Below are 19,554 nucleotides of genomic sequence, written 5' to 3'. Positions count from 1 at the left end.
CCATGCCAGCCGGGACCAGACGTGGGACGGGCCCACTCTCACCTCGCGTACCCCAGCACAGGTACCTAGGTACCTAAGTAGTGTGCCCGGGGTACGAATGCCGGCCTCAGTCTGCTTGCTGCTCACTGCGATTACTGGCCACCTTGGCTCGCCGTCGCAGTCGTCTCGTCGCTCCCTTGTGCTGTCCCCCCTTCGAGCACTGCCAGCACCTCAAACACGACGTTCCGCAGATCCTACCCTTTCGCCGGACGACACCTCACATCACCTCAGCTCTTGGCCCATGTGGTCTCGAAAGGCACCACCTTCAACCTTTGTCTCTGCTTTAGAGACCGCTGCACACCACACCAATCATAGCGACTGCGTTGCTTCGCCCTTTGACTGCATTTCCTGCTCGAATCTGCGGATACCTGACTGCCTCTGCCTTACGAATACAGCGTCAATCAACCTCACCCATCTGGTACCCCCGTTGACGTAGCGCAAGGTCTACTCTACCACCTTGTAATCCTAATCCTCCGCCAGAAGGAGGCTGTGCTGCAACGAATACGGATTGCCGGGTCGCTTCTTTTTTTTTATTTTATTTCTATTTATCCAAAACCACCACCTCAAATCCCACACCAAACGCCCAGCTGCGGCGTCGCTTCCACTGTCGATTGTCGTTGCTGTCGTCGTCATACTGCTGCCGTCGTTCCGAATCTCATACTTTCGACCTGGCCGGCTTCCAAAAAAAAAAAAAAAAAAAAAAAAAAACTTAACCTCGCCCCCCTTTTCGATTCCATCACTCATTCATGTGCCTGGAAATAGTACGACTTTGATCCAACCGCCCCGACTTCGCATGCTGGCCATTTCGAGACTTGCACATTGATCGTCGAGCAACACGCACCCCGTGTCCTCCCCCTGGCATGGCTGGACGTCTGACGGGAGGCCCTCCTGGAGGTCCTTCCAATAATGACCTGCTTCTAGATCTCGACAACGACCAACCCGTCTACAACGGTGGACAGCGATCCGCCGTAACCGACGACGACCTGTCGCGCTACGACCAAGGGCGTCCCTCCGTCTCTTATGACGATTTCGTTGGCGGCGGCGGCGGTGGTGGAAGAGGAGCAGGAGGCGGCAACCACCCTCAGCAATCTTCAGCACCGAGGCCGCTACCTGGAGGTCCCACGTCGCCCGGCGGCAATTCATCCTCCGGCCCCTACATGCAGAGACACTACAGCCAAACATCAGAACTGAACAATTACCAACGGTACGCCGACGACTTCGACGACTACTCGGCCGAGGGCGAATCATATTACCAGCAGGGAGGTGCTGCGGGAAGCGCCAACAATGTGAGAGACTCGTCAGGAAGGGAAAATGCCCGGAACCGTAATAGCGTTCTCAGCCTGGGCGGGGGCTTCTTTGGCCGCATGAAGAACAAAATGGGCATGGGCGAAGGGTATTCGGAGATGGACTTGCCCTTGACGGAGGCGGGCGGCAACGGATGCGCAGACCCGGGCGTCGGCGCGCATGCGAAACAGAGCAGGAAGATGGACATGGGCAACTTCAAATTTGGCTTCGGTCGAAGCAAGCCGGACCCCTCGACTCTAGGCCCGCGAATAATCCACCTGAACAACCCGCCGGCGAACGCGGCGAACAAGTACGTCGATAACCACGTCTCGACGGCCAAGTACAACGTTGCAACCTTCCTCCCGAAATTTCTCTTTGAGCAGTTTTCAAAGTTTGCCAATGTCTTTTTCTTATTCACGGCGGCGCTGCAACAAATCCCCAACCTCTCGCCTACCAACAGATACACCACGATTATCCCGCTCTTCATTGTGATGCTGGTCTCCGCAGGAAAGGAGCTGGTGGAGGACTACCGCAGAAAGCAGGCCGACCACCAGCTGAATACGTCCAAGGCCCGCGTCCTGCGCGGCACCACATTCCAGGAGACGAAATGGATCAACGTCTCCGTCGGAGACATCGTCCGCGTCGAATCCGAGGAGCCCTTCCCGGCCGACCTGGTGCTCCTCGCGAGTTCCGAGCCCGAAGGCCTGTGCTACATCGAAACAGCCAACCTCGACGGAGAGACCAATTTGAAGATCAAGCAGGCCTTGCCAGAGACCTGCACGATGGTCAGCTCCAGCGACATAAGCAGGCTCGGCGGCAGAATCAAGTCCGAACAGCCCAACAGCAGTCTCTACACGTACGAGGCCACCTTGACGATGCAGGCAGGAGGGGGCGAGAAGGAAGTGGCCTTGAACCCCGAGCAGCTCCTGCTTCGTGGTGCTACCCTGCGCAACACTCCGTGGATCCACGGTGCGGTCGTCTTCACCGGACACGAGACAAAGCTCATGCGAAACGCCACTGCCACGCCCATCAAGCGCACAAAGGTCGAAAAGAAGCTGAACGTCCTGGTTCTGGTCCTCGTCGGCATCCTCCTTGTCCTGAGCGTCATCTGTACGGTAGGTGATCTTGTTCAGCGCAAGGTTGAGGGTGACGCCATTTCGTACCTGCTACTCGACTCGACCGGTTCTGCCAACAACATCATCAGGACCTTCTTCAAAGACATGGTCACGTACTGGGTTCTCTTCTCGTCGCTTGTGCCCATCTCGCTCTTCGTCACCCTGGAAATGGTCAAGTACTGGCACGGCATTCTCATCAACGACGATCTCGACATCTACTATGACCGGACGGATACCCCGGCCAACTGCAGAACGTCCAGTTTGGTGGAGGAGCTCGGTATGGTCGAATATGTCTTTTCCGACAAGACTGGCACCTTGACCTGCAACATGATGGAGTTCAAGCAGGCCTCGATCGGCGGCATCCAGTATGCCGAGGACGTGCCGGAGGACCTCAGGGCGACCATCCAGGACGGCGTAGAGGTTGGAATTCACGACTACAAGCGACTGGCCGAGAACCTCAAGAGCCACGAGACGGCTCCCGTAATCGACCACTTCCTGGCCCTGCTGGCTACCTGCCACACCGTCATTCCCGAGAGAAGCGATGAGAAGGGCGGCAAGATCAAGTACCAAGCTGCCTCGCCCGATGAAGGTGCCCTTGTCGAGGGCGCCGCCCAGCTCGGCTACGTCTTCACCGATCGCAAACCGAGGTCCGTGTTCATCGAGGCAGGAGGACGCGAGCTCGAGTACGAGCTCCTGGCCGTATGTGAATTCAACTCTACCAGGAAGCGTATGTCGACCATCTACCGATGCCCCGATGGTAAAGTCCGCGTCTACTGCAAGGGTGCCGATACTGTCATCCTTGAGCGCCTGAACGACCAGAACCCGCACGTCGAAGCCACCCTGCGCCACCTGGAAGAGTACGCCTCCGAGGGGCTCCGCACGCTCTGCCTCGCGATGCGCGAAGTTCCCGAACAAGAGTTTCAGGAATGGTTCCAGATCTTCGAAAAGGCCAGCACCACCGTTGGCGGCACCCGTGGAGAGGAGCTGGACAAGGCCGCCGAGATCATTGAGCGCGACTTCTACCTTCTCGGAGCGACCGCCATCGAGGACCGTCTCCAGGACGGTGTTCCAGAGACCATACATACTCTCCAGCAGGCAAGCATCAAGGTGTGGGTGTTGACGGGTGATCGCCAAGAGACCGCCATCAACATCGGCATGAGCTGCAAGCTGCTGAGCGAAGATATGATGCTTCTGATTGTCAACGAGGAGAGCGCGGAAGCGACGCGCGACAACATCCAGAAGAAACTCGACGCCATACGGACTCAAGGCGACGGCACGATCGAAACGGAAACCCTGGCTCTCATCATCGATGGCAAGTCCCTGACCTACGCCTTGGAAAAGGACCTCGAAAAGCAGTTCCTCGACCTGGCCATCATGTGCAAGGCCGTCATCTGCTGCCGTGTCTCCCCCCTGCAGAAGGCTCTCGTCGTCAAGCTGGTCAAGAAGTACCAGAAGGAGTCCATTTTGCTCGCCATCGGTGACGGCGCGAACGACGTCTCCATGATTCAGGCCGCCCACATCGGTGTCGGCATCAGCGGCATGGAGGGTCTTCAGGCCGCCCGAAGCGCCGACGTCTCCATCGGCCAGTTCCGGTATCTCAGGAAGCTGCTATTGGTGCACGGCGCTTGGAGCTACCAGCGCGTTGCCAAGACCATTCTCTTCTCCTTCTACAAGAACATCACGTTGTACATGACGCAGTTCTGGGTAAGTCTGCTAGGGTCTTGCCACGCAGTTCGTGTTGCTAACTCGACCAGTACACCTTCCAAAACGTCTTCTCTGGGGCGGTCATTTACGAGTCATGGACGCTGTCCTTCTACAACGTCTTTTACACCGTTTTGCCTCCCCTCGCCCTGGGCATCCTCGACCAGTTCATCTCGGCAAGGCTTCTCGACCGCTACCCGCAGCTGTACACCATGGGCCAGCAGAATCAGTTCTTCAAGCTCAAGATTTTCGCCGAGTGGGTTGCCAACGCCGTCTACCACTCCATCATCCTCTACGTCTTCTCGGAGCTCATCTGGCACGGCGACCTGATCCTGGGCGACGGGGAAATCGCCGGCCACTGGGTTTGGGGCACGGCGCTCTACGCTGCTGTCCTTCTCACCGTCCTTGGCAAGGCGGCCCTGATCACGAACAACTGGACCAAGTACCACGTCATCGCCATTCCCGGCAGTATGCTCTTCTGGTGGGGCTTCATCGCCCTTTACGGTACCGTCGCGCCCATGATTCCCTTCTCGGCCGAGTACCACGGTGTTATCCCCAAATTGTACAGCAGCCCCGTTTTCTGGTTGCAGACGATCTCGCTGGCGGTCATGTGTCTCCTGCGAGACATTGCATGGAAGTTCGCCAAACGCATGTACATGCCGCAGACGTACCACCACATTCAGGAGATCCAGAAGTACAACATTCAAGATTACAGACCAAGGTATGCAGATGCCCGCCCTGTCATCTTCCTCGCAGTAACCCGCTAACACATTCCAGAATGGAGCAATTCCAAAAGGCGATTCGCAAGGTGCGCCAAGTCCAGCGCATGCGCAAGCAGCGCGGCTACGCGTTCTCCCAGGCAGACGAGAGCCAGACAAGGGTGCTTCAGGCATACGACACTACCCAACACCGTGGGCGGTACGGCGAGATGGCCAGCTCGAGACCTCTAAGCAGATAGCTGTGCCGCTCCCCTTTACTCTTTGTTTTATACCACTGCTGCTGTCACCTACCGCCGCGTGCCAGCCAGGGCATGGCAAGAGGGAACGCGAAGCCTATGATGATTACGACTCGAAAGGAGGAGGGCCGGCTGCGTTGATTTTGGTTCTTGGGAAGGGCTTATCCCCAAACGCAATGGTAATGCCAACGGCAGCGACGACAGCACGATGTAAAGTTTTTGTCTTTTTTTTTTTCTTTTTCACCTTTACTATTATTATATGCATGGTCGGGGACCTTCCCCGTCATCCGGGGAGGGGATATTTCTCAATGAACTGGCGTTTACAGAGCCATGAGAATGGCTTGTCTGTTGTACAACTCTATGCTGGCTTTCTTCTTCACCTTTTCAATTCTTTCGTGTGGTTCAATCCCCCCCCCCCCCCTCGACGGTTCACCCCCCTGAACGATACGCTCTGAAAGCACATTGGACGATCAGGCTGTAGGGAGTAGCGTTATTTGGGTATGCGTCGAGAGACGCAGAGAGAGAGGAAACGACGTGTGGCGACGGACAGGAGAACAGTCACAACTGCGGCAGGTCCGAGAACAGGGGCATGCAGACAACAACCCAGTGTTAAACGTAGGTGGAATGAAGAAGAAAAAGAACGTTTGTGTTTGAACCCCAACCCTCCTCCCTTTTTCCCAAATACCTCTCTGCTTTTTTTTTCTTCTTGTTTTCTACTTGTCTACCTACCTAGGATGGTGGCAGTGGGGCGGCGGGCGTTCTTTTTGGTAGCATGCACCGCAGATGACGAATTGACTTGGCAGCATCTCCCGCACCTCTGTCTCGACCATTGCCTCGGTGTTGATGTGTAAGTGGGCGCGCGCATGTATACGACGAAGCCCGTACGTTTCGAAACAACAAACCGACAGCTCGGAACAAACTCACGTGGCGCTTACTTGCCGAGCAGTAAGACAAAACAAGAGAAATAAAGCTGTCATATTGATAACTAAAAACTCATCCTCTGACCGCTCGTCTTTTTTGACCGACCTGGGAGGAGGGGGAGAGGGGGGGTGCGGGCGTTGGCATGAACTATGGACACGAAGAGAAACAACATCCACCGCTTACGTGAAGCACTCCTAGTCCATCGCGAAGCGGTCGGTGAATCTGAACGTAGCCAGGCCATCCTTGAAACCGGCCACCACTGTGTTGACGTCTGGGGACGAAAAGACGCCTCCGCCGGGCCTGACCCCGAGCGCGGCCGAATCGGACAGGGGCTTGCCGACACTGCCGACGGGCTTGCCCCATCTATACGAGTCGATAACCAGCTGCGCCGGGCGGCCTGCCGGGTACAGCGCAGATGGCTTGATGGTTCCGTCAAACAGGCCCTGCGCGCCATTGGCGACGATGACGCCGTCGAACGCGGTGGCGTCTGCCTGGGAGTATGTCATGTCGACGCCGTTGCCCAACCTCTCGCCGATGACGGTCACTGGGACGCCGCTGGCGGCAAAAGCGTCCTTCAACACCTTGCCCTGAGCCACGGAGCCGTCGGCCGCCAGACTCGCTAGCACGCCGACCCTCAGAGTGGCGATGGTGGGCAGCCTCTCGCCGAAGATGGAGATGCCTTTGGTGGTGTTGTTGTGGTAGAACTGCGGGTCGGGCTTCGGCTTTTCGAGACCCAGGGCGTCGGCAACGCGGCCCGCAACCTCGTTGGAGACCTTGTTGAGCTGGGCGACCACGTTTTTCTTGACATCGTCCGATTCGATGTGGCTGGTCTCGAAGCGGATGGCATTGACGAGGAACTGCTGCTCGATGGGTGTCAGGGAGTTGTAGAAGAGACGCGGCTGGGACCAGTGGTCCGAGAAAGTGCCCGAGATCTCGCGGACCAGGGTGCCGCCGACGCCGCGCCCTGGCGTCGTGAAGAAACCGTTGCCTTGGGCCTGGTTCGCCTGTTTAGGTAGGCCCTTGTTCAGGGCGTTTGGAAAGTCTGTCCCGGTTAGCAGGGCCCGGTGGAAGCTTGGAACGGCCACTGACAGGAGTTCCGGTTGCGATGGATGAAGTTCTGGGCGGCGCCGTCTCGGTTGTTGTTGTGGATGGGGGTGACCGGGCGGTTGATCGGCAGCTGCTCAAAGTTGGGCCCGCCGTGACGGTTGATCTGAGTGTCTAGGTACGAGAAGATGCGGCCCTGTAGCAGGGGGTCCTCGGTGAAGTCGATGCCCCTAACGATGTGTCCGGGTTGGAACTACCACGGGTCAGCTGCGGTTGCATCTGAGGCCTCGGGGGAGCAGAGCGACGTACCATAATTTGCTCAGTCTCGGCAAAGTAGTTGACAGGGTTGGCGTCCAGCTTCATCTTGCCGAGCTTCTGAAGGGGCGCGATCTCCACGGGCACAATCTTGGTGGGGTCCAAGAGGTCGAAACCGAACTTGAGAGCGTCCGACTCGTCAAGAACCTGAACTGCGAGCTCCCACTCGGGGCCATTACCCGATGCAATGGCGTCAAAGAGATCCTGACGGTGGAAGTCGGCGTTCTTCCCAGAAACGATTTGGGCCTCCTCCCAGACCAAGCTGGCCTTGCCCTGCAGCGTCTTCCAGTGCCACTTGATGAGCTTGGATTTGCCGTCGTTCGTTACCATGCGGAAGGTGTGCACGCCGAAGCCGTCCTGACAGCGTTAGCCAATGTTGGGTGAAGTGAGCGAGGAGTGCACCCACCATGTGTCGATAGCTCCTCGGGATGCCGTAGCCGGCCATCGCCCAGAACAAGGTGTGGAGGGAGCTGGTCTGAGAGCTGAAGAAGTCCCACGCAGAGTCGTGGGCCGTGGCGGCCTGGGGGATCTCATTGTCGCCGCGCGGTTTCCTATGGGAGTCGTGTTGTGAGCTAACGTCTAGGCTGGGCGAGGCGGGGCGTGTAAGCTCTTACACTGCGTGTACCAAGTCTGGGAACTGGATAGCGTCCTGGATGAAAAAGACGGGAATGTTGTTTCCAACGATGTCAAAGTTTCCCTGGTCGGTGAAGCTGTCGTCATCGTCATCGTCGTCAACGTCAGTCCATGCTACAGCACCTCACGCAGGTAGATACCCACAATCTGGTGGCGAAGCCATGCACATCTCTCGCCGTATCGGCGCTTCCTCTGGAACCAGCAACGGTAGAAAAACGCACAAAGGTGGACGTGTTCTTGCCCGCGGCACTCAGAAATGAAGCGGCAGTGAGGTTGCTGAAGTCGCCGTAGCTCGTAAAGGTGCCGTAGGCACCGGCGCCTCGGGCATGGACGGCTCGCTCAGGGACCTAGGGGCAAAGAGGGTCAATCAGGATGGATGGTCAACGGAGCGAGGGTATCCCGCGACGTACTCTCTCGTGGTCGAAATGGGTAATCTTCTGGCGGAAGATGAAGTCCTCGAGCAGAGTCGAACCTCGGACGCCGGCCTTCAAGCTCACCTGGTCCCCTATGGGACCGCCGACGTCGGATGTGAGGAACGGGTCGCCCAAAATGTCGTCAACTTCGTTGCCCACGACATGCGAGCGGGAGCCGCCACCTTCGGCTCGGGCTCTGATGTTGGAGGGATCTGCAAAGGGACAATTCGCAGAAGAAAGGGTTGCCAGGCCGAGACCGGCCAGCAGGAGGGTCGTATGCATATTGCAACGAGCTATCGGCAATGCCGTGTTGACTTCTTGGAATGTATCTCTTGCCAGGCGTTATGGGACTAGGTAGACCGAGCAAGCTTTATCCTTCTGCCTTGGCTTTGGATAGGTAGGGAAGGAGGATGACCGAGGGCCGTTGTGAAAGGGAAGACCCAAGAGACGGGAGGCTACTTATGTGCATCAGAGGTTTGCGTGGCTGGCGGAGCTCCAGCCGAGCTACCTACAGATCTGGGACGAAAAGAGACGACGGTCCCTGCAAAGGCCTGGATCAGAAAGAAAAAGCTACGCGTATCTGTGCACAGGCTCAAGGATAACCATTTCTGGATGACGACCAGGGGCAGGAGTGCTTCATCCGGCCGAAGCACAATAGTACTTTCTCCCCAGAGCAGAACCGCATCCACATACCGGAGACGAGCACTGCGCATCGCATCACCTTCTGCTCGCAAACGCGTTGCATTGGTCAACAGGTAAACCTACCAGGCACGGAGGTTGCGCCCTCCCCCCCCCCTTTTTCTTTCCGCAAGGATAGTGGGTGAGGGTTGGAGCAGGAGTACCGCTAGAAACAGTAGGTAAGAGGGTGTGGGTACAAACGTTGTCAGATTAGACAACTCGTCGTTTGATTTATCCATGCGACGTCCGCCACTCCCGAGAGTCCGATGCTGTACGCTGGGGCGCTCGACTTGGCTGCATTCTGTGCCTGAAGGTTGAGGACGACAAGTATACTTCTTTTGTGCGACGGGATGTCAGCCAGCAACCCAAAGTTACTAAGATCTCATTTTCCTCACGAGCATAAGTCTAGCTTTGATAAAATAGGATGAAACAATCTGCAATGTCCAAGCAACCATGTGACAAAGCAAGGTAGAGTGTGGATAGCTACCTCAGCAGTGTAGGTACTGAGTAGAGGTTGAGATATCGGATAACGTCCTTTGACTCAGCCCACCCATTTTTGTGTTTTCTTCTTCTTTTACCGTCGCCCACGATGTGAAACGATCTAGATAGCTACATGAGCTGGAGGAGGTTAAAATGTGCCAGAGGTCGGTCCGTGGTATGGGGTGGAGCTACAGCAACTGGACGGGCCTAGCTAAATCAGTCAGTGAGCAATATGCATTTGCAGAGCATAAAGTAGACGTGGCTGTGGAGATCGCAGCCAGCGACATCTACTGCTGTCTAAGAAAGCAATTGATGTCATCTCCCCAAGCTTATGAGACGTCTGTGTGCCCCAAAAAGAGCGTGGCGCTTCTTTCAAGGGCATCATCTCGTTTCTTTTTTTTTTTTTTTTTTTTTTTTTTTTTTTTTTTTTTTTTTTTGCTTTCCCTGCTATTTCTTTCTTTCTTTCTTTCCTTTGTGTTTCTTTTTCCTTTTTTTTCTTCTTTTTGGCCCAGTAACCCCGATGCGAGGCAAATGCAGACCACGCGAGCGATCGCGCTGTCTCGTGGGATTTGTGCGACAGGCAAAGGGGGGGGGGGGGGGGGGGGGGGTGGAAAACGGGGGGCAGGTAGTGAGAGAGAGAGAGAGAGGCTGGGCATCCAGCATATCACGGTTACATGCGTTCGGCGGCATCAAACCTTGAGCAGCAAGCCTTGGCGGGGTTCCCGGCGTTGCTTTCCCACACTCCCTCTCACGTTCAAGACGAGAAAAAGTCGTGGCTATCGAATTCAGTTGTGATTGAGAGACCTCGTTCTGGGTCAAGACCGGGCGATCTGTGCTCAGATGGCACGTCCCCCTCTCCGAAGAGCCCTCCCCGAGAAGAGCGTTTCTGATGGGTCGGGGTCGGCTCAGATGCAGGCGAATGCGGCAGAGAGTTGCACATCCCGGATGTAGACCCAATCTCCGGCGCTTGGGTTGAGAGAGGAAAAGAGCGCGAGTGTGCCTGAGTGAGAGGTTGAGGTTGATGAGGGCTCGATAATGCCAAGCTATCGGCGTCATCGGGTGGGGCTGTTCCTGTGGGGCCGCGCCATCGGTGATCAGCCAGAGGAAAGGAAGAAATGGGCCCTGTACTTGGTACACCACGGTAATACAAATCATATCAGTCGAAGCGAAGGTCCGTGGTCGGGGGCCGGGTGTGACAACGGGATGGTTACAACGCAGCCTTGCACCCAACAGTTCCCGCTCCTTGACGAGTGTCCCGGGGTTGGGGTTCGCCTAGGCTAGATAGACGGTCGCGGGCCCCAGGATCAATGTACGTATCAGAATGATACCTTGCATGGCATGAGGACAATGCCGGAGGATTCTTTTCGTTTCTTATCAACGGGCAGGAGGCAAACGACCAGGGAGCGCCTTCTCGTTCTGACACAAAGGGACGGGTCGGCGCTTCTCCGGGCGGCGGCGGCGGGAGGAGAGGCGGGATATGAGACATGGACGTTGAAGCCGCTCACTCTGTGTACCAACAGGCGCAAACAATGTGGTTTTGCTTGCGCGCCGTGGTTGTTTTAGTGCACATAAGGGAAGTAGGTAACGTACACGATAACCCTGTTGCTAACAACCTCTTCCTCCCCAGGGCGAATCCCGGCTCGAGTTGTTCTAGACAGCCTAGTGTGCTGCAGTAATCCAGATAACGTTGGAAGCGGGGTCCATCACAAGCCGTCCAAACGCCTTGGAGGTTAGGACGAAAGGAAACGAATCTGAGCAAAGTTGCGAGGGGGGCGGCTGCTGCAGCCCAGCGGTTCGCTGAGGGGCTGGAAGTATAATGTGGTCTACGGATACGGATAGTTCGCATAAATAAACTATCACGGTACCTACTGTGTACGTACACTACAGCCGTCTCGGATATATCGTCGAATATCGAGTGATTGACCAGCGCTTCCTTGCTTGCACCTACTAAGGACGACAGGCGGCCGCCCAATTATGTACGGCCTGCCAATCGCGGATGCCGGAACAGCAAACGACATGATTTGTGCACTGGCAGCAATCGCAATTGCCAGCATGCATGTAATCGCATCGTAATTGAATGTAACTCTGGATATATCCCCTCCTCTGGTCTTATTTATAGACGTGTGATGCCGCCTGACGAGCCAAGCCAAGGTTCGCCTGGCCCGACCTCCTCGATCCAGCCGGCCACTCGGGTGACAAAAAACGGTACATCTTATTTACACACCCACCACCAAAAAGTGTTCTGTTTTCTGCCACCCGAGTGCCGGCTTCCACCCCCCAAACATTACGGAATGGCGGGGAAACAGGTCACCATCTCCTCCGGAATTGCTTCTTCCACCTTGAATCGAGACCGCTCGCGTCCGCCCGGTGTGTCAAGAGGTGCCAATTTCGCAAAAAGCAAACCTCGCGGCGATTTGCCAAGCCGATAAAGAGGGAGAAACTGCTGACCGCTCTACCTGGGCCCTTTTTGTCAAATGTAAGCGATGAGGAAATGCTGACGTCGGGCGAGACCCCGGTTCGCCTTGCCTTGCCAGTGGGCCTCTGCTCCGAATCTGTGACGAGTCGCGGCCGATTTGTGGGTCCTGTACAGAAGCGAGACCTTCCGGGACAGCCTGTCGGGGTCGAAGCCATTGAGGTGTTTCCATTAGCTGCATGGTCCAACTAGACATGGCTGGGCTGCACGTGCGGGTGGTATCCAGATTAAGCCAGGCCTGGCAGATACCATTACAATCCGTCGTCGGTGTCTTCACCGGAAGCTATAAACGGTTTCAACGGGTGTGATAGCATGCCACCGATCTCGTCAGTAGAGTCGGACAGCATTCGATCCATCACAGTGAGCTATGGCTGGCCCGCCGCAGCAGACATCACGCCATCGCATCACATGCATCTCGGGAGTCCAGAATTTACTTCTGTGGCCAGGCTCCGATGGTTCGTGATATGTTTCGCCGTCGAAACTGTCTTAAGATGGCATCGAGACTATTTTATCGCGAGGCCAGTTGTGTGGCTTAGCTTGCTTGCTACCCATCCGCACCGAAGCCATTTTGTTTGTAACAAATAGGCTCGAGCCCAACCCCCTTGTTCAGGCGCGAACCGTATCGTCTCAACGACACTGGCAGGAATCACATTCGTGCTTCTCAACCGTCGGTGTGAGTTGGCTGCGGCTTAACAGACGAGGGTGCGTCTCGAGAGCCGCTTCGTGACGAGATGGGGCCATTTGTAGACCACGTCGCTCCGCTTCGACAGCGATAGCAACGCCACTGATGATAGCGCCGAGTCGATGAACCTAATTACACAAACTGAGGACTCGGCGTGCTCGCCTACCCACTATGTTAGTGACGTCTCCGCATCAGCCTGCCGAAGCGCTGAGAGGAGACTCCAGCTTGGTCGGCCTGCGCAGAGCAGTTGGCATCTCCTCGGAGAATGTTGGTTTGCCAATGATGGCTGGCACACTTGACAGTCACACGATATCCGAACAGTACAGAAACAGAGTTGATACATGGGAGACTGGATCGTATTGGCGGGGTCTTGCTTAAGTTCATTCATTGCTTTTGGTGTAAATGAGATCCTAGCTCAATGGCATCCCACTGGTATCGGCCACGGCTACCCCAATTAGCCCCCTCAAACTCCAAATGCCCCATGACCCTTTTTTTCCATGTAAAAAAAAAGACTTTTTTTTTTTTTTTTTGGGTTCCGACTCCCTCGCTTAGTAGAAGAAACCAATGACCTTGCCGGCCACGTGCTTGCGGCGAGCCTCCTCGTGGTCCATGATACCGGCGGAAGTGGTGAGAACGACGTAGCCGAACTGACGGGCAGGGAGCAGCTTGACAACCCACTTCTCGAGGTCGGCGAGGCGGACGTTGTAGCGGGGAGAGATGACACCGCACTTGTTGAGACGGCCGTTGAGCTGGACGACGATCTTGCCAGAGCGGTGGTCGTCAATGTACTCGTACTCGCCGATGTAGCCTGAATAAAACTTATCAGCATGCTGTTGCGGCGGTTTAAAGCTTAGACATCACAAATTGTAATCCGAAAAAGTTGTAAGACCTCCGCAGTTTGATCTATCGGCAATTTATAGGGGCTGAGTCGTGGGGAAGAGAGAGACGTTCGCCCTAGTTATCATGCCGAATGTACATTCCCCCCAGGTGTCCACCAAAGAAAAGAAGAAGTAAAGGGGTGTGGCAGATGCTTCTACATACCGTGACGCTGCATGACGCTGAGGAACTTGATGATGACCTTGGAGCTAGGGCGGATAAGGACCTGGCGCTTGCCGGCCTTCTCGGCGTTGTTCATGCTCTTGAGGGCATCGTGGAGGACGGAAGTGCGGACCATCTTGACGGTTGGTGAATGCGGAGATTCTCAAGTCTCTGGAAATGAGGTATCTGCCAGAAGAAAGTGGTGCATGTTAGCCTCCCGAGGCCTAGTGAGCGTGGAGAGTGCCCTCCCAGGCGAGCATCGACCAAGAGGAGGGTTCTGCCAGCTCGTTGCTGAAGAGGAGAGCGTATCAGAGATCATTGTCGACGGCGGCGTAGAGCAGCACGGTCGCCCGGTCGGCAACATCGAGATCGGAACAAGGTAGTCGCATTCTCGGCATTGCGCACGCGACTCGTCTGATTGCTCTCCTCCGGCATCAAGGAAAGGGCAAGAGTTCCTGCTTGGATCAAGCTACCATGATGGTGCGCATGGTTTTTTTGTCTTTCTTTCCCACTTACCTCGTGGAATGAACGGTGCCGGTGAAGGGTGGATTGGCAAGCTTGTCGGTGAGGGAGTGAAACTGGGAGAACGAGAGCAGGCAAATATTTTTTTCTATGCCGTCGATGCGGAAAAATGTGGCCGAAAATCAAATTCGGACCTTGTGGGTGGTCCGTGCGCGTGCCGAAATTTGCCCTGTCGACCCCACCCTCCAGCCAATGATCTCTGGCACACAAACGACGGAACCTCTGTCTTTCGCCTTACCGCGACAAAAAAAGTTCACTTTATTCTACACTACCCATATAACTACACAACACCACTCTTCGAGGATCGAACCGACAGGAACTTGACCGCAAAACTTTCAAGATGGTGAGTTTGCGTCGTGCACTCTTGCGACATCCCCAGCCGAGCCGGATTTCTCTGTTGCCCGCCTAAATCCCCCCAATCCATTTTGGAGATGGCGGGCGGCGCGAAATTTTGCGAGAGCGCGCAATAGGGCCAATTGGACCTCCCCCCCTCCCCTCCCTCTATGAAGGGGACAGGCACACGACGCCTTGGGCCTTCGAGAACCAGCATCGCTAACTGCGCGCTCCCCACAGTCGGACGTAGAAGAGAACAACGCCCCCGAGGTGGCCGAGGAGGTCGAGGTTTCCGCCGATGCTGGCTCCAAGGGCCAGATGTCCGTTCTTGACGCCCTCAAGGGTGTCCTGAAGCTCGCTCTCATGCACGACGGTCTCGCCCGCGGTCTCCGCGAAGCCTCCAAGGCTCTCGACCGCCGCCAGGCCCACATGTGTGTCCTCAACGAGGCGTGCGAGGAGGAGGCCTATAAGAAGCTCGTCATCGCCCTCTGCTCCGAGCACAAGATCCCCCTGATCAAGGTGCCCGACGGCAAGCAGCTCGGCGAGTGGGCTGGTCTCTGTGAGTACCAACCAGGGCGTATTGCTGAGAGGCCGGTGGACAACGGCTAACCACAGACAGGCGTTCTCGACCGTGAGGGCAACGCCCGCAAGGTCGTCAACTGCTCTTGCGTCGTCGTCAAGGACTGGGGTGAAGAGTCCCAGGAGCGCTCCATCCTCCTCAACTACTTCCAGACCGAGCAGTAAATTTGGGAATGCTTCATGATTTGAATTTGGGCGTCACTTGAGGGGAGAAGGAAATAGAGGGTTGGCGGGGAATTTATTTGGAACCGCCGCTTACGAACGAATCTTTCGGTTGTACTCTAACTTCTTCAGCTGGCATCTGGAAACAAAAAAATGGAGGACTCCCTCTGGAAGTCGGGTTATCTTACACGATGGCAAATAAAAGAGAAACGGCATTGGGCACTCTTGAACCATTTTCAACCGCTGGCACGCGAATATGTGACTTGATGATGCTATGGACGAGACCGGAATCGTCGTCTCCCCTCATTTCCTTCCCTCGACCTAGGCTCGGGTTAGTGTGCGTTGTGGGGCCCACGGCGGTTGTCGCCGACACTCACCATGATGATGTGGTAACCAAACTCAGTCTTGGCCTCGCCGTAAACCGGACTCGCAGTCGTGCTCGTGCTCAGGGCAAAGGCAACATCCTCGAACTTGGGGTCTAGGCTGCCCTTCGTCTTCCAGCCAAGGGAGCCGCCTGTGCGACCATCAGCATGCCGTGCCGTGCCCTCATCATCCAATGAGTTGGTTCCCTGTTGACGCTCACCTTGCCTCGCTTTGTCCTCGGAGAACTCTCTCGCAACCTCATCGAATTTGGTTCCGTCTCTCAGCTTGGCCAGGGCCTCCTCCTTCTTCGCATGCTTCTCGCACTGGGAAACGCTTGTCAGACTGCTTCCTCGCCAAGTCTTCAGTAAAGATGCTATCCTCACCAGGATGTGCCGGACGTTGATGGACTGAGCGCCCTTGGCCGCCTTGCCGCCCTTGTCATCGCCCTCGCCCTTACCGCCCTTCTTGCCACCGGCGGACTTACCGGCGTCCTTCTTGTCTGCAGGCTTCTTGTCGTTCTTGCCCATCTTGGCTGCGCGGATTTCGGGGATGATGTGATGAAAAATGAGCTCGTAGGTGATGGTGGGGGGTTTGCTCCTGCGCAAACACTCTCCGAGCACCCCACCAACGGGGACCCTGCCAGCGGCGGAGGGGCGCGCGACCAATGAAGTGCGGGAGACCTGACCTCAGCACCTCGGCCGCCGCTGTCGTCTAAACGTCTTGCACGCAACACTGATTTATCAGCAAAAAGGAGTTCGTGAAGCTGTATTGTTACGCCGCTTACCAAAACACCCTACAATTTGCACCAATCCTGCTCTCATACAGCGCGCCGTCACATCAGAAAGGGACCAGTTACCTCTATTGACTACAGTCGCCGGCGCCTGTCTCGGAGTCTTACTCGTCACCTGTGTCTTTTCTTGGACAACATGGCACTCCATCCCCAAGAGAAATTATTCTTCCGACTGAGACTGCGGAACAGGAGAGTTTGCTATTGTGTTGTTTCTCGAACAAAAAAATGTGAGGGCCTAGCTTCTTTCTCATCACTTGGACGTCTTAGGAAGGAAGAGGAGAAAACCTCAGGCCTACCAAGATAATGCGTGGCCAACTACCCGCGCCCTGCGGCACTTGTAGACTGCTTGAATAGGATCCCAGCGCGACATCCCGCGCTCAGGATCCACAGGTTCCATCTCGAGAAGCGAGTCCTCATTGCATTGAACAACTCGTCCTTGCTTCCTGCCTTCTCCAGTTCCTCCTCGAAACCCTTGACGTAGTCCTTCGTGCCTTTCAGCATCGACATCGCAACCGCCTCATCTGGCTCCGACATGGGCTCGAACGTATGCCCGGGGACGACCATCCGCGGCTTCAGCGCCTCGATCTGCGCCACTGCCTCCATCCATCCATTCCGTTTTTCTTGCGTGTCCGCCTCGCCGAGCCACTGGTGACAGTCGCCGTTGTATACAATGTCACTCGCGACAACGAGCCCTAGGTCGGGCACGTGGAGGTAGGAGTTGGCATGCGTATCTCCGTGCGGCACGTCGTAGGCCTTGACGAGGTGGCCGTCCAGGTCGATTTCGTTAGACGGTGGCAGGGACACGAACTCGGCCTTCGCCTCGGGCATGCCAGTGCCTGCTGTTTTGCTGGGAGGGAAAGTCCCCTCCCAAATCTCTTTGTAGGTTTGGGCAGAGTATTGCTGCGCAATACCCTCGACAACGCTCTTGGTTCCGGTGGCCGAGACGTTTGGGAAGGTGGTCTTCAGGACAGGGAATCCAAAAAAGTGATCTCCGTGTGCATGCGATGCGACGAAGTGCTTCAGGACACAGCCAGGTGGCAGCGTAGATCGAACCCACGATGCCAGCTCATTTGTCGCATCCACGCTCGGAGGACAGTCTACCAGAACGGCGGTGGTAGGGGTGTATATCAGCGTGCAGCAGAGCGGTGACCAGTAGCCCGAGTCTTTGGACGATGGGTCGGGCGAGACGAGGCCGGTTGGGATTGGACGACATAAATAGACCGCGACCTGAATTGCCATGTCTGCGACTGTATTGGTAGCTTTGATGTTATAGGTGTCCGAGTTGAAAGAGCAGATGATGAGATCATAGTTGATTGCAAAATCACAGTAGGCTACCTGTGTCTATATCACCCGAGGATGCATCATGGATTTGATGCCGTGTCGGACGTAGCCTGGTATAGTCGTCCATATCAGTAATCATGATTACATTACCGTAGGACTGGATGTATTCTACCTGCAGTCTGTAATATCTATCAACGTGTCCGGGAACATGGCGTAATGCCGAGAGTAAGATAGCCAATTTGCTACAATGCGAGAACAGATCAACTGACAGAACGGTTGCAGGAGATGACAGCGCTTGGCCAGGTATGGGTGCGGCATCACTAAGCAACTTCTGCGATAGGAAATGTTCACTAATCCATAAAAACTTCCCATAGTCAGCAACGCTGCTTACAAAGGTGCACTTGCGATGGCTTCATTGCCATGCGATCTCTCACCAAGGCATAGAATATAAGTAAAGGTGACCGGTAGGAATGAATATGTGGTTTTTGTGTAAAAGATAACCTCACGAACAATCATAGCAAAATCCAAACGTCACTCCAACCACCACCAAAGCAGATCATGGCCCTGTCTCATATCAAGAATGTGTTAGTCGTTGGGGCGAGTGGAAGTGTCGGCGGACCAACAGTCAAGGCTCTGCTCGAAGAAAACTTCCAGGTCACTGGACTGACTCGACAGTCGTCCTCGGCCACCTTGCCTGAAGGCGTGAGGCATCTCACGACCGACTTCTCCGAGGCGTCCCTTCTCGAAGCCTTCAGGAACCAGGATGCTGTCGTCAGCGCAGTCACCAGTTCTCAGTCCGACGCTCTGATGCTCCAAAAGACCCTGGTCGATGCGGCCATCGCGGCGAGGGTCAAGGTCTTCGTGCCCTCCGAGTACGGGATCGACACCGCGGACGGCACCGCGCCCAAGTACGTTCCGGCCCTCGCTGACAAGATCGAGGTGGTCAAGTACCTCAAGGAGCGGCAGGACAAGATATCGTGGACGGCCATCGTCACGGGGGCCATTTTCGACTGGGGGCTGAACTTACCAGGCTTCGGGGGCTTGAACGTGACCGCCCGGACCGTCACCATCTTCGACGGCGGCGATATCCCCTTTGACGCCACGAACCTGGACCAGGTCGGCAAGGCCATCGCCAAGACCTTGAAGAGGCCGGACCTCACACGAAACCAACACGTCTACGTGAACAGCTTCACAGCCACGCAGAACAAGGTTCTGGCGGCTCTGGAGAAGGCGACGGGCGACAAGTTCGCCGTCTCTCAGGGTTCCGTGGAGGAGTTGTGGCAAGGGGGGCTGCACAGCTGGAGCAGGGCCAGCCGCTCGGCATCCTAGCGATGATTGCCGGAGCCTTGTACGGAAAGGGGGGGTTGGCTTACTTCTCGACCACGAAGGGACTTTGGAATGAGAGACTGGCCTTGCCGCAGGAGGATCTGGACGAGTTTATCGGCAATTACATACGCGGAAAGAACTGAGATGAACCGCATACGGACTAGAATTATGATATGGATCAGTCATGTAGATGAGGGTAGGTCAGCCTAGTGCAGACCTTGAAGAGACTTAATCAGAAGCACCTATTGGTAATTTACTTGTGTCCTTTTCTCGGTTTTCTGACAGAGATATCAGAACCGACGAAAGTCCATAGCCCGTCCATTTGGTGAGAGCATAGGCCGAATCGCAGACGAGCACAATTACGCAACCTTCTATCTTCCGGCAGGAAGCAGCCCTTATAAAGCCTGCACTGGTGGATGCCGGCCTT

At 55.7% G+C, this 19,554-nt stretch overlaps 7 protein-coding genes across 7 annotated transcripts; 3 read left to right on the top strand and 4 right to left on the bottom strand.

The window, feature by feature from the left end:
* Positions 1–899: 899 nt before the first annotated feature.
* Positions 900–5,097, top strand: LY79DRAFT_671712 (phospholipid-translocating P-type ATPase; the record flags this gene model as incomplete). The annotated part of the gene is made up of 3 exons (XM_060563949.1): positions 900–4,142; positions 4,193–4,860; positions 4,917–5,097. The coding sequence occupies 3 exons, from the start codon at positions 900–902 to the stop codon at positions 5,095–5,097; spliced, it is 4,092 nt and encodes a 1,363-aa protein (XP_060411507.1).
* A 1,112-nt stretch (positions 5,098–6,209) lies between these two features.
* Positions 6,210–8,702, bottom strand: LY79DRAFT_592109 (catalase; the record flags this gene model as incomplete). Its single annotated transcript, XM_060561375.1, has 7 exons — positions 6,210–7,057; positions 7,105–7,312; positions 7,369–7,731; positions 7,781–7,925; positions 7,989–8,084; positions 8,152–8,354; positions 8,418–8,702. The coding sequence occupies 7 exons, from the start codon at positions 8,700–8,702 to the stop codon at positions 6,210–6,212; spliced, it is 2,148 nt and encodes a 715-aa protein (XP_060411506.1).
* A 4,499-nt stretch (positions 8,703–13,201) lies between these two features.
* LY79DRAFT_301280 (ribosomal protein S8) lies at positions 13,202–14,010 on the bottom strand. Its single transcript, XM_060552280.1, has 2 exons — positions 13,775–14,010; positions 13,202–13,541 (listed from the first exon to the last, which is right to left on the bottom strand). The coding sequence occupies exons 1-2, from the start codon at positions 13,905–13,907 to the stop codon at positions 13,282–13,284; spliced, it is 393 nt and encodes a 130-aa protein (XP_060411505.1). The 5' UTR covers positions 13,908–14,010; the 3' UTR covers positions 13,202–13,281.
* Positions 14,011–14,245: 235 nt separating this feature from the next.
* Positions 14,246–15,370, top strand: LY79DRAFT_671709 (40S ribosomal protein S12; the record flags this gene model as incomplete). Its single annotated transcript, XM_060563948.1, has 3 exons — positions 14,246–14,251; positions 14,867–15,185; positions 15,246–15,370. 3 exons carry the CDS (start codon positions 14,246–14,248, stop codon positions 15,368–15,370), a joined length of 450 nt encoding a protein of 149 aa, XP_060411504.1.
* Positions 15,371–15,699: 329 nt separating this feature from the next.
* LY79DRAFT_520586 (uncharacterized protein) lies at positions 15,700–16,257 on the bottom strand (the record flags this gene model as incomplete). Its single annotated transcript, XM_060555258.1, has 3 exons — positions 15,700–15,881; positions 15,951–16,053; positions 16,114–16,257. 3 exons carry the CDS (start codon positions 16,255–16,257, stop codon positions 15,700–15,702), a joined length of 429 nt encoding a protein of 142 aa, XP_060411503.1.
* Positions 16,258–16,446: 189 nt separating this feature from the next.
* LY79DRAFT_661094 (metallo-beta-lactamase superfamily protein) lies at positions 16,447–18,075 on the bottom strand. The gene is made up of 2 exons (XM_060562787.1): positions 17,974–18,075; positions 16,447–17,911 (listed from the first exon to the last, which is right to left on the bottom strand). The coding sequence occupies exon 2, from the start codon at positions 17,757–17,759 to the stop codon at positions 16,836–16,838; it is 924 nt and encodes a 307-aa protein (XP_060411502.1). The 5' UTR covers positions 17,760–17,911; positions 17,974–18,075; the 3' UTR covers positions 16,447–16,835.
* Positions 18,076–18,359: 284 nt separating this feature from the next.
* Positions 18,360–19,270, top strand: LY79DRAFT_592105 (NmrA-like family protein; the record flags this gene model as incomplete). Its single annotated transcript, XM_060561374.1, is given in 2 exon segments — positions 18,360–19,075; positions 19,087–19,270. 2 exon segments carry the CDS (start codon positions 18,360–18,362, stop codon positions 19,268–19,270), a joined length of 900 nt encoding a protein of 299 aa, XP_060411501.1.
* Between the last annotated feature and the right edge of the window lie 284 nt (positions 19,271–19,554).

Source organism: Colletotrichum navitas, assembly GCF_030913465.1.
Source record: "Colletotrichum navitas strain CBS 125086 chromosome Unknown LY79scaffold_54, whole genome shotgun sequence".
Classification (NCBI taxonomy): domain Eukaryota; kingdom Fungi; phylum Ascomycota; class Sordariomycetes; order Glomerellales; family Glomerellaceae; genus Colletotrichum; species Colletotrichum navitas.
Note: the sequence above shows the minus strand (reverse complement) of the source record. Positions and strands in the feature narration are given on the sequence as shown.